At 39.9% G+C, this 13154-nt stretch overlaps 1 protein-coding gene across 2 annotated transcripts in view; it reads right to left on the reverse strand.

Moving 5' to 3' along the window:
* Heatr5b (HEAT repeat containing 5B) overlaps window positions 1-13061 on the reverse strand; it is an 81471-nt gene extending 68410 nt beyond the window's left edge. For both annotated transcript variants that reach the window (XM_055618486.1, XM_055618476.1), the window contains exons 1-8: window positions 13003-13061; window positions 11884-12031; window positions 9193-9404; window positions 8347-8455; window positions 6818-6967; window positions 4113-4284; window positions 2431-2588; window positions 638-887 (exon numbers count right to left, since the gene is read on the reverse strand). In XM_055618486.1, the coding sequence (XP_055474461.1) occupies window positions 638-887; window positions 2431-2588; window positions 4113-4284; window positions 6818-6967; window positions 8347-8455; window positions 9193-9404; window positions 11884-12009 (1177 nt within the window). In that variant the 5' untranslated portion in view covers window positions 12010-12031; window positions 13003-13061. The remainder of the gene's footprint in view (window positions 1-637; window positions 888-2430; window positions 2589-4112; window positions 4285-6817; window positions 6968-8346; window positions 8456-9192; window positions 9405-11883; window positions 12032-13002) is intronic.
* Window positions 13062-13154: the final 93 nt, after the last annotated feature.

The following is a 13154-nucleotide window of genomic DNA, read 5'->3' on the forward strand; positions in this document are numbered from 1 at the left end:
AGGAGCTGGAAGATGGAGTTCATATGCCTTCCAGGCCAGAAATGCCCACAAAAAGAGGGATTAATTATAATCTATCTTTCTGGATTGTATATCTATATTAATGGCTCATAGTGAATGAAAAATGAGGACATTTTGCTGTCATTGAACGATTATTAATTTTATGGCTGTAGAATAGCTATTTGACCTTAAAAAAATCTTAATTGCAAAATTAAGTACCATGATTATATCATGGATTTATGGGCCAGAATATATTCTCAGTTAGTAGTTTGTCATGGCCCAAACCTTACCAATACGCCACTCATTTTTACAACTTTGTTTCATGGGCAGTGGTGGCACATGCCTTTGATCCCAGCATTTGGGAGTCAGAGGCAGGCTAGCCTGGTATACACAGTAAGTTCCAGGACAGCCAGGGCAACATATAGTAACCGTATCTTTGAAAATTAAAAAAAAAAGAGTAAAAGTCCTAGCGCTTACAAGACTGAGAGGAAAGTGCAAGCTTGAAGCTAGCCCAGGACACATAGTTAGACCCTATTCCTAAACAGAAGGGAAAAGAGGCAGGGAGGAGGGAAGGAGCAGGGAACTAAATTATGTGACCGGAATCATCAACCACACACACTTCGACATCAGCCTCACTTACCCACTGCTTTCATCTGTTTTCCGATGGCCTGGCAGATTTCCTTGGCAGCTGCTATCTGGGCTTTCTCACCCAACAAACTGCCCACAGTGGCTCTCAGGATGAAGGAGACGCACCGCCTTGAGTACACAGCGTCCACATGTGTTTGTGTAGCTCGAGGATGGGAAACCAGATCAAGTACGTGGGACAAGAATGTGGCAAAGCTCCGCTCTAGCCACTGCCCACCCAATGTTGTCACAAAAACAACATATGCCTATAAAAACATGGTAAGGCACAGCCTTAGATACCTCTGGGTAAAGGAAGAGCAGCCCAGAACACGACAGCAGAAGCAATGGTGGCAGCATACAAAAGAAGTTATTCTTGACATTAAAACATAGCAAAGTTAAATTTTACATACTTTTAGGACGTCTACCATAGGAATTGCTGGTAGAATTTTTGAATGAAACAATTCTTTTCTTTTTTTCCTTTTTTTTTTTTTTTTTTTTTTTTTTGCTTTTATTTTGTTCTGTTCATTTGTGAGGCAGGGTCTCATGAAACTTTCGCTGACTGGAACTCATTATGTAGACCAGGCTTGAACTCACAAAGATACACCTGCCTCTACTAGGATTAAAGGCGTATGCGCCAAGCCTGGCTTGAGCAAACCAATTCTGGAAAAAAGCCAGGCATAGTGTATTACATGCCTGTAATCTCAGCATTCAGGGATAGCCTCAAGTCCAGGGCAGCCTGTGCAACACAGTGAGGTTCAGGCCAGTCTGGGCCACAGAGTGAGAGGCTGTGTCTAAGAGTTAGAGCCAAAACAACACAAAGAGTTTCACGCTAGACAGACCCGTGAAGAACACGAGAACGTGCTGAAGGTGGAAAGGAAAGCTAAGTTCATTCAGGATCAGCAAGGTACAGGCTCGGGACAGAAATGAATAAACACGAAGAGCTGCAGTACATGTGTCAGCGAGCAACCTGAGGTAAGTGCATGGCTTCCATTTTACATTTTGTTTCGGGGACAAGGCACCTTTGTGGTGACTTTGACTAAGTTCATGAGCCATGCTGTCTTACTAGGTGTTATCAGATCAGGAACCATATTTATTATTTTAAAATTATAATTCTAAGTCACATTTAATCTTATAATTCCATTAGAGATTGGTCACTGACAAATCCAATCCAAGCATAAATCAATTATTTTTAGTCACAAGTTATATGGAGAATATTACAATCTAAATGTCTAAGTTATTAATGACTAAATGTAGTGCCAAACAAAACCATCTTACTTTTTAATTTTTAAAGGGTTACTTTAAGTCCTAAAGTACTTTAAAGTCCTTATTTTATTTCGGGTATATATTTTTTGAAGCAAAGCTTCCACCACGGAGCTTAGTCTGGCCTTGAACTAAGAACCCTCCTGTCTGGCTTGTACTACCATGTTAGGCAAAACTTACTTTATAACTTACTTGTTGTGAAATAGAATTTGAGTTTTTAGAAACTTACATACCTATAATGAAAATATACATGTTTATGCATCAAGATTTACTTTCAGGCTGGGGATGTAGCTCAGTGGTAGGGTGCTTACTCGCCTAGCATGCATAAGGCCCTAACTAAAGTCAATCCCCAGTGCCCCACCTCACAGAAGACAGAAGAGAAAAAGAACCTACCTCTTCTTACAAGTACACAATGAAATCTGGAATCTGAATTTAATCCATCCATTGGTTAAAATTTTTTAAAGAAACCAGGCAATATTAAAACTTTCTGATATGCTGTTCTGAGAGTCTTCCAGGAAGTGATCTGGAAACTTGTTCACGCATACAAACCTGTGTCACTCCAACTCGCACTTCTCGATTAACAGACCCTCCAACTTTCAACATTTCTCCGCCACTCTTTAGGAAACCTGACCCTCCACGCAGAAATCCCGTGGCCATGAGTTCTAAGACCTCATCAAACGTTGCTCGCTTCACATTCTGACGCATGACTTCAAGGAAGGAAACCAAGTTTAAGAGCAAATGAGTTCCCGAAGCAGAATTACTATTATTTTTCAATATTCTACCTTAAATTTTCAAGTAATGATTTTAAGAGTATTATAATATGAAAAGAGATCACAATGTCTTATAATCAAAAACTTAAATTCATTTTTGAAGCAAAAAAATGCTAAATGGAAGGAGTTAGGAAATAAAGCAGCTCAGTGAATGTATGAAAACAATATTATGATGGTGGTTCATTAAATATTTGCAGCCCAGTAAAAATAGCAGACACCCATTTCAGACACTGCTGCCAATTCTTACTCCATAAAAAGGACACAAGGAACATTTTCTTTTCTTTTTTTCCTAGGGATTTAATTTAAATTTTTATTTATGTGTAAGTATATTTTTCTTCCTGTATATATGCCTTGTGTGCAGTACCTATATAGGACAGAAGAGGGTGTCAGAGCCCGTGGAACTGGAGTAACAGTTGGTTGTGAGCTGCTCAATACAGGGGGAAGAAATCAGGTCCTTGGAAAGAGCAGCAAGTACTCAAGCCCTGAGCTATCTCTCCAGCCTCCCTAAAGCCTCCATAACAGTTACCAATGTATTGAACTTGAGGTATCAAGTTGTATACAACAAAATCCTTTCACATATAGTAGCAGACATGATCCTTATAAAAATTCTGTGGAGAAGCACAGCTCCTGTTTACGTACATAGGGCCTGGAACTGAGTGCCTCAGTTTTAGTTTCATACCTCACAATAGATACTTTTTTAGAACACAAGCCATGTAATCTCTATAATCCTCAATTTCCTCATTTATAAAATGATCATTAACAATGATACCTGAAATTCATAGGGCTTTTTTGAGAGTTAAATTCTATAGCAGTTTTTATATACCTTTAAAAATATTACCTCACCAGTATCATATGATAAAAAAAATATCAATAACAAAGAACAAATCTCCAACAGCTAATAACGAAAGGGCAAGGACATAACCCTATCACATCCAGTTCTGTTTCTCCCATGCGGAGGTGGGCAAGGCGGGGACAGCAGTGCAGCTGGGGGCACCCGCACTGCAGCATCACGTCTGTCCCTGTTGTGACATGCATCTGTCTCAACCACCCCTGACATGTCTGTGGAACTGTGAAGCAACAAAACAGTCACTAAGCAATCAGTGCAGCCCCTGATACTGCTTGGTAATGTTCCAGAAAAAATTCAGATTAGCACTGTGGCATAAAGGGAGATCTACCTATCAGAGACCGAAAGAAATCAGCATTTACGATTCTATACTCCTACACTTTAAACATTATACAAACCGTATCATAAATATGCTCAGTGTTAATGTATACACCATTATCACAAAAAAAAATGTATCAGGTAGAGTGTCATTTAGGTTCTTTTATATGATGAAATAGATACCTAACAATTTAAGTCTCTTTAAGTGGCCTCTATTAGTAATGACTAAGTTAAAAAGAGAGCATTTTCTAAACTTTTGAATGCCTGCAATAGTCTAATGCAGGGCTAGCAAACAATACCTGTTGCCTGTTTCGGCATCAATGCTGTAGCCATGACTGTTCCTAGAAGTTTAGATACTGCAACTCGTACTCCATAATTTGAGTTTTCCAGAGCCTTAAAGCAGAGGGTAGCTATGTTTTCTAGTTCAGCAGTCCACATGAACACAGCTTCATTCTGTAGTTCCAGAAGACACTGGAATTAAAAACAAAGCAGAAAGCTAATTATATTCTAAAACTTCTATGTCCACAGGTAAAGTAATACAACCAAACTCCTGAACTACCCATAGAACTGGATAAAACATATCAACAGTTTTCAAAACTGCATGACAGGCAATAAAAGGACATTACTCTTTAAGGAAAAAGAAAACCTAATACAAAGTAAGCAAAAATGGAAATAAAGATAAAAAGGAAATCAGTAGTCTACAAAGCAAAAATACAGTCTTGAATGATTTGTTTTTTGGCTTTTGAGGTTTTTTTCCCCTATGAAATATTGGGAATTGAAAGCAAGCCACAGCCTCACATGCAAGAAAAGCACTGTCACTGAGTTACAGGTCCAGTAAGACTGAAAAATAATAGAAATGAAGCCAAAGTCATCAATTAATCTGATAAATATCTATATAAATTAATCAAGGAAAAGAAAAAGACATAAATTACCAAAATTAGGAAAGAGAGAAATCAAATCACTAAAGATTTACAACTCATTCAAGGAGGAGCGGATAACCTGAGTACTATATTATATAGTTCAAAACTAACTCTGTAGTTTAAATATCCTCTGTACTAATTAATTCAATCAAATATTTAAGCAAAAAATAATCACACTGATTCTATATAAACTATTCCATGAAACCAAAGAGAACTTTCTTGATCATTCCATGGAGTCCATGAAGACATTATGAAAACACCACCATAGGGCTGAAGAAATGGCTCAGTGGTAAAAAGCACGTTATGTTTTTGTAGACCCAGGTTCAGCTATCAGTACGCACATGGTGGGTGACAGCCACCTGTAACTCCAGGTCCAGAAAATTGCTGCTCCTCCACAGGCATGCATGTGGTGCACATACATACATACACATAGGCAAAACCTCATACATATAAAAACAAATGTGCATTTTTAGAAAAAGAAAGAAAATTGCACACTAATATCCTCTCAGGGCTAAAGATACAAAAATAGCACACAAACATTCTAATTCTAATACAACATACATTCTAATACAACAATATCCCGAAAGGGTAACAGTCCTAGTACCAGGGAAGATTAGGCAATGAGGATTTCAAGTTCAAGGCCAGGCTGGAATTACACAGTGAGACACTGTCTCAAATTAAATCAAGGCAAAACAAATGAAAAGGGTAATATATCATAACCAAGTAAAGTTTAATCCTAAAAATACAATTGGTTAAAACTCTAAAATTAATCAATGTAACCTACACTAGCAAACTAAAAAAAGAAATATCTTATGACTGTTTCCATTGATGCTAAAAAACAGCAACAACAAAACTGGGGAAATGTGAACATCAGTGACTTATGTCAATGTCAATGTCCACAGCGCAACTGTCCTCTATTTTTCAAGGTTTTGCTACTAAGGGACTCTAGCAAAGGTTATAAAGATCTCTCCATATTTTCTTTCTTTTTATTATTACTTTTTATAATTTATTCACTTTGTACCACGGTTATAGCCTCCTGGTCCTACACTCCATCCCCCTTTCCCCCCATCCCTCTCCCCTAGTCCACTGATAGGGGAAGTCCTCCACCCTACTGTCTGACCCTAGCCTATCAGGTCTCATTAAGACTGTCTGGATCCTCTTTCTCTATAACCTAGTAAGGCCACCCCTGCAGGGGAAAGGGAGTTCATGTCAGAGACTGCCCCTGCTCCCCTTACTAGGCCACCCACTTGGAAACTGAACAGCCTATGGGCTACATCTGAGCTCGGGGTCTAGATCCTAGGTCCTCTCCATGCATGGTCCTTGGTTAATGCATCGGTCTCTGCAGGGCCCCTGGGCCCAGGTTTTTTGGCTCTTTTGGTCTTGTGGAGTGCCTGTCGCTCCGGGTCTTTCTATCTCCCCTTTTCCATAAGACTCCCTGCTCTCTGCCCAAAATTTGGCTGTGAGTCTGTATCTGCTTCAAATCCCTGCTGGGTAGAGTCTTATAGTTGCATATGATTATCTTAAAGTAAAGCCTTCAATAAATAGCAATAACAGAAATAACACAAGGAAACAGGGTCAGTGACACATAACTGTTCTCACAGTGTATAACAAGAAAAAAGGCAAAAAATTAAAACTATACAAGTAGTTAGAAAACAGGCAGTCTCTTTAAAAGTTAAACATAAATCTTAGCTATTCCAAATAAAATATATTGACCCAAATAAAAAATATATTGTCCACAAAAAAAAAAAAAATCTGCTCACAGATGTTCACAAAAGCTTCTTTGATAATAGTCAAAGCTAAGTAAAGGTGGAACAGCTACATAATTAAACTGTACTAAGTCATAGAAAGGTGTGAACGACAGAAATGCAGGCATATGTGGGTCTCAAAATAACTGTACTTCCATGAAAGAAGCCGCACATCCACACAAAAGTACATACCACATGCTTCCATTCATGTAAAATTCCAGAAAATGTAACTAACATATAAAAACAAAATGTTCATATTTAAGAACTTTAAAAGAATAAACTAGCTGTTTAAGAGTAAGCACCGTGAGGGACAGCATTATAAACTGACTGGGTACTAACCTTGGCCACTGCACACCTGACTGCCATCGACCTGTCGGTTAGGAGGGATCGGGCATTCTTGTAAATGTCTCGATGAGAGGAAGCTGCTGCACCACCCAATCCAGTCAGAACTTTTTGTAGACTCATTAAGATCTCACTTCGCCCTTGAGACTACATGTGAACACGAAGCAAAACTTTAAACCATATTGTCAAATAAATTCCATATTTAATAAGAACACATTGAGATGTAACAATTCTCGGTCTTGATTGCCTATCTCCAAATTGAGGCAGTAAGAAGACCTGATTAACAATTCTATAAAGTATCTGAAATGTATTAATATCATCTGAGAAGTTAGCTCTCCTGAAAAGTAAAATGAAATTGTAGGCTGAGGACATGGCTCAGTGACAGAGCACTTACTTAGCGGGTGCTACACCCTGAATTTAGTCCCACGTATCCCCAAAATATTATACCTGAGTCTTGAGCTTAGTCTACATTCCAGTAATCTGAAGTTGGCAAGGAATGTATAATGAAACTAACATGGCAAAAAACAAAAACAAACAAACAACAAAAACAGAAAAAAAAAATATATATATATGTGTGTGTGTGTGTGTGTGTGTGTGTGTGTGTGTGTGTATAGCCCAAAACCAGTTTCATTTAATATCACTGTCATTTTGAATACAGCCCTTTTCAGAAATAAATGTACATCTTAAACCCTTTTACTTGTGTGTTTGACTGCAAACAACGTAATTGTAGACGAAAGCAAATAAAGACTTCATACTGGATGGAGTAGGTCCACAGTTGAGAAAGGCCAGCGTTTTTGCCAACTATCAAGTCCAGGAAAGAAAGCAGTTCTCCCCTACAGCCTATGGAGGAAGCACGGCCCTGTGTGGTGGTTTGAGTTGGTTTGAACCACACAGTCTCCAGCATGTGAATGCTTGGCCCATGGGGAATGGCACTATTAGGAGGTGTGGCATTGTTGGAGTAGGTGTGGCCTTGTGGAAGGACAAGGCCAGTGTGACACAGATTCCTCCCTGCTGCCTGCTGATCCAGATGGAGAACTCTCAGCTCCTCCAGCACCATGTCTGCCTGCATGCTGCCACGCTTCCCACCATGACGAAAATGGACTAACCCTCTGAAACTTACCCCAATTAAATGTTTTCCTTCATAAGAGTTGCCGTGGTCATGGTGTCTCTTCACAGCAATCATATCCTAAGACACCTTTGACACTTAACCTCTAGAAACATCTGTTATTCTAAGCTGCACAGTGTATAACAATGCATTATGACAGGCATATGAAACTTATATATTAGATATGACACAAAAAATTCAACTGAAAAACAGAATTAAGTAAAAACTAATAGGTATACCTACCCATTTAAAAACAATGGTATCCCCCTCCCAAAAATAAAGTTAACGGACATTTTAAAAAAGGAAACTTTGATAATCTGAAATCATGTTCCTGCTAAGCCCATGAGGACCAGAGCAGCAGAACAAAACACCTTTAACACTTGCTATGAGCAAGGCTTTGAATTCTTGCTGTAAAACTCACCTCTGCACTTTTCAGAGATTTCAATAGATTGTTGACTGTTTCTGGAAATGCACTGCCCAACATCCTTCCCATCTTCTCATAAAATGCCCCAACACAAGCCACTGCTGCCCTGTAAAAATGGTCTCACTAGTTACTAATACAATTTCTGGGCTGGCAAGCTGGCTCTTGCCATCAAGCCTGCTGACCTGAGTTCCATTCCCAGGACCCAAATGGTAGAGAGAACCAACTCCCACAAGCTGTCTGCTGACTCCATGTACACAATGTATTTCACACATACACACAAACTAATAAATGTACAAAAAATTTTAAATATAATTTAGCATAGTTTTTTATTTTCAAAAATTAATTTGCATTTATCTATAGAATTTTAAGATCAAGTTAATCTAGTCATCAATAAACTTGTAAGCAAATGGTCTCTGTCTCAGCTACTCAATTTTGCTCCTCTAGGATGAAAGCAGCTAAATTAGCAAGCAGGTCTGAACCCCAAAATCATTTCACTTCTTTAGCTGGCTGGATAGTTAAAGCAGACTAGACTGTACATCCCTCCCTACTTCCCTCACCATCTCTTCTGTGTCCATCTGGAGCAAGAATATGATTTCCACCCGAATGGATCAAAAGACTCCTGACACCATTGCTCATACCATATCAATTCTCCTAACGGTGCCCACGTCTTAGCGGTGACGGACACGAGGATGTTCATCCACTTCCTCAGACCTAGTTAGAACTTCCTGTCTGTACTATGCTATGCCTCAGGGTCACCCCTCTAGGGTCTTTATGATTTGAAGTTCCTAAATAACTTTAAAAAAGCAAAAGGGAATACAAGGATTCCTGTAAAAGTGCACTTACAATTTTGTTGGTAAGTAGGCTGCAGTGTCGTCCTTACTTCTGATAATGTCGTTACATTTATCTAGTGTTTGGAAAACTGTGTACGTATCCCCAATGCTATAAAGCGCTGCAAGGTTTTTAGCTAACAATTTTCGAGTAGGTGGTCCAGGTGAGCTGCTTATTAATCCAGTTAACTGTTCAACAAGTTTTTTCTGTTTTTCTTTTACATCTGTCTGTTAACAAAAAAAAAAAAAAAAAAGAAGAAGATAATTTTTTCCTCGTAGCCTTATTACTTTCTAGTCAAAAAATACTTAATAAGTATGGTGCTTTAATACTTAAAATCTGTATTCTCACAAATAAAAACTCTTATGAAAATGAAAACATCAGTAAAAAATATCCAGTCTTGCCCAGCTTAAATCTTATTTTCCTTCAATGTTCAAAAATTGTATTTCAACAAAAATAGCTAAGGTATGAGCCAAACACTTTCCAGACCAACTTAGGAAGTTAAATCACATATTAGATGTATAGATGACTGGTATCTAAGATTTTTCTTTCCCCTGTAAAAGCAGGTGAAGTTGTCCTCTAAGTTATATGTAGTAAAGGAAACCAAAGAAAATTTGAAGAGACCTAAGCAACAGGATGTAATTCTCAGATCTACACATAATCAATATGTGATTGAGAGGCAGATGATGGAAAGTAAATGGATTCTAGATGTTTATGGCTAATTACCTTAATATTTGCTGATCAACATTGTATGAGGCTTGAGAAAGAAGTAAAGAATGACTTTAGGAGTTTGGGAAAGGATAGGTTTAAAAAAGGAAATCAATAATTTGGTTTAGATGTGTTAACTCTGAGATATCTGTGTGTGTAGGTGTGGAAAGAGAAGAAGAGAAAGAAAGAGAAAGGGAAGCTAGAGGACTCCTGGAGAGAAGGGGAGGGAAGAGAGAGAAGGGGAAGAGGGAAAGAGAAAATGAATGAAAGAAATAAAGAATGAATGAATATGGATCATGTATCCCATGCTGGCCTTGAATTTACTATGTAGCTGAGCATGGCTGTGAACTTTTGATCCTCCTGTCTCCACTTCTCAGAGGCTGGGATTATTGCGATGGGCCTCCACATAAAATGAAGTTTTTATGAAGTGCTAGGAATTAAGCTCAGAGCTTTTTGCAGATTAGATGCAAGTACTCTACCAACTGAGCTACATCCCAGCCCAGGAGATTTCATTTGAAAGTTGGGTGTATTAAATGGTGGTAGAAATCATAGGACTAGGTATCACTAAAAACTAAGACTGACAACTCTCACAACAAATCAAGATCAGTGTTAGGTATTCAAAGTGGGGGATCAGCTGTGAAAAGATGTGAAGGGGCCAAATAAAACAGATCCTGATCATTGTTTTGGGCATCTTGAGTTATATGATAACTTGAAAAAAAGACTTTTCAGTGGAAGAAACAAATGTCCAGTTACAGAAGACTTAAGAGACAGATATAAATTCCTAGTTAAAGGTTACAAGGGAATCCATGCATTTACTGTCTTTCTGATAGGCAGCAACAACAGCATCATAGCACAAGTCTGAAAAAGCCAGGACAATGGGAAAAGCACCCAGACAGAGACTACAAGCCAAGAATTCCCAACAGAGAAAACTAAGAAATTAAGACACAAAGTACTCCAGTAGTTCATATTTTTTGAAGCCCTGGAAGACTTTTCAGGTGAGAATAAATCTGCACCTAGAAATTAAAGGGATAACGGGTTGACCATCAAAGAGGCTATACCAGAGTGCATCCACCACACCCAGCATTTCAGCACTCAGGCAGGCCATGCCACAAGACAGCTGTAAGCTTACAGCTACTCTAGGATACATGAGTCCCAGGCCAGCCAGGAACAACTAATAAAACCCTGTCACACGAAGTAAAATGAAAGCCAACAAACAGACAAAATCTTCTACCGGCCTCTCCACCATTATAGAAGAAGGGGAGAGGCTTGCTTTCTTTAAAAGAGTAGACAGAACATCTTTGGACAAGAAGGGATCAGGCACAACTGTGGACTTGAGGCCACTGTAGAAAAACAGGAATTAAATGAATGTTTATATACTGAATGTTGAAGTCATTAGGCTCCCTAACTCGAGTCCTCAATCCTAGACAATTAACCATATTCCCTTCAGACAACAGAGTAGGAAAGTATGTTCTAGGGAACAGTCTATAGGACCACATTGAGCTAGTAAGGTCATGACAAGCCAACTGTGACATTCAGTTAACAAAATCCACCTTTTCCAGAAAACCTTTTATGATTCACTTGTAAATCTTCTCACTTGAGGCTTTCCTCAATGTAATAATGTTAAAACATGCAGAACACAAACTTGAATCAAACAGGCTGTGCAGGAGGGAGAAGAAGAAATAAAAATCTCTTATTAAGTCCCAAGAGAACATGCAGATCCTGGGAGTACAGGCACTGCAGAAAGCGTTTCCATGCACTGATGACAAAGAGCGGCACCAGCCACTGTCACGGTTTTCTCCGGTCACACACTGAGCTGCAACAAGCAGGATTTAGATAGGGCTTGGGTTTTGTTCTGGACTAAGAGAAGGATAATCTAGAAATCCCCAGTAGTATAACACCCTCCAGTTCCTGAGGTGAATGGCCCATAACATTTTCAAAACACAGTGTTTTACATTTTCTTTATATTAATCTCATGGGCTGGCAGGGGGGAGCAATACCTACCTTGTTAGCAGCAACTAGGACTTTATCAAGAAATCTTAACCATTCAAAGATGAACACTGGTCTCTTTGCTTCCGTGATTTGAGCCAATGCTTCTTCGTTTAGCAATAAGCTGTGAGCTAACTCCATTATTGAAGTTCTTAATTCACACCTTAAATGAACAGATGAGTTTTAAATGAAAGAAATATATGTAATGATTTTTTTATTTATGTGTAGGAGTGTTTTGCCTATATGAACATATGTGCACCATGTATGCCTGGTGCACACAGAGGTCAGAATAGGGTGTTGGAGGTCAGAATGGGGTGTTGAATCCCCTAGAACTGTTACAGATGGTTTTGAGTCACCATGTGGGCGCTGGAAACTGAACCTGGGTCCTTTACAAAAACAAGTATTTTTAACTACTGAGCCAGCCATCTCTCCAGCCCCAACATGTAGGGCTTTTAAAATATTAAATGTCAAGTGTCATAAATGCCACTAAGACAGAGAAAGTATGGTTTCACTTCTCAAATAACTTCTTTGACACACAAAGAAGTGTGAAGACAACCATATAGACAAAATCGAAATGGCAATAAGAATGGAGTGAAAGGAAAATGTAAACACTGAAAAAAAAATACATTATTCCGAGGTGGGGGTAGTTTGCCTATCAGAACATATGTCATTAACTCATTCTACCACAAGAACCCCAAATCACAGAGCTCACGCATCTTGGCGAGCTTTCTCTGTCCCCGGCGGGGGTTAACAGGCACCTTTAACAACCCACTCGTTCCCTAAGGAGGCCCAGTATAAGGACCCTAGGCTTCCAACCGGCGAGGGGCGGGCCAAACGGGGACCCTGCGGCCAGGACGCCTGGGACAGCCCCTCGATCCGGCCGTGCTCGGGGTCTGGGTGCATCCGGCTGCTCCGAGGATCCCGACAGCTTGGGGCCAGCGGAAAACGCAAAAAGGGGTCCCGGGCCGACCCGAGATGTCAGCCTCACGTCACAGGGGGTCCTCGAACTGTCAACCCCACGAGGTTGAGGCTCCCTGGCCTCAAAGCTCGAGCTCCCGCTGAAAAAGTCCCGGGGCAAGGGGATCTCTGTGCGTGTCAACCCGCATGCTTTGACAGAGCGCGGGACCGCCTCACCTCCTAGTCTGGCAGGGCCGGATCAGCTGAGTTCCGCAGGCTGAAGCCACTGCCGAGGGACCCGGATGCCCCGCCTCCCAAGCTCCGGCCAGCAGGAAGCGGGAAGACGACGCCTGCGTGAGACGCTGGTCACGCGCACGCGCACTCCTCCC

The sequence above is a fragment of the Psammomys obesus genome, unplaced genomic scaffold (assembly GCF_907164565.1).
Source record: "Psammomys obesus unplaced genomic scaffold, mPsaObe1.curated_primary_1811, whole genome shotgun sequence".
In the NCBI taxonomy this organism is placed as follows: Eukaryota; Metazoa; Chordata; class Mammalia; order Rodentia; family Muridae; genus Psammomys; species Psammomys obesus.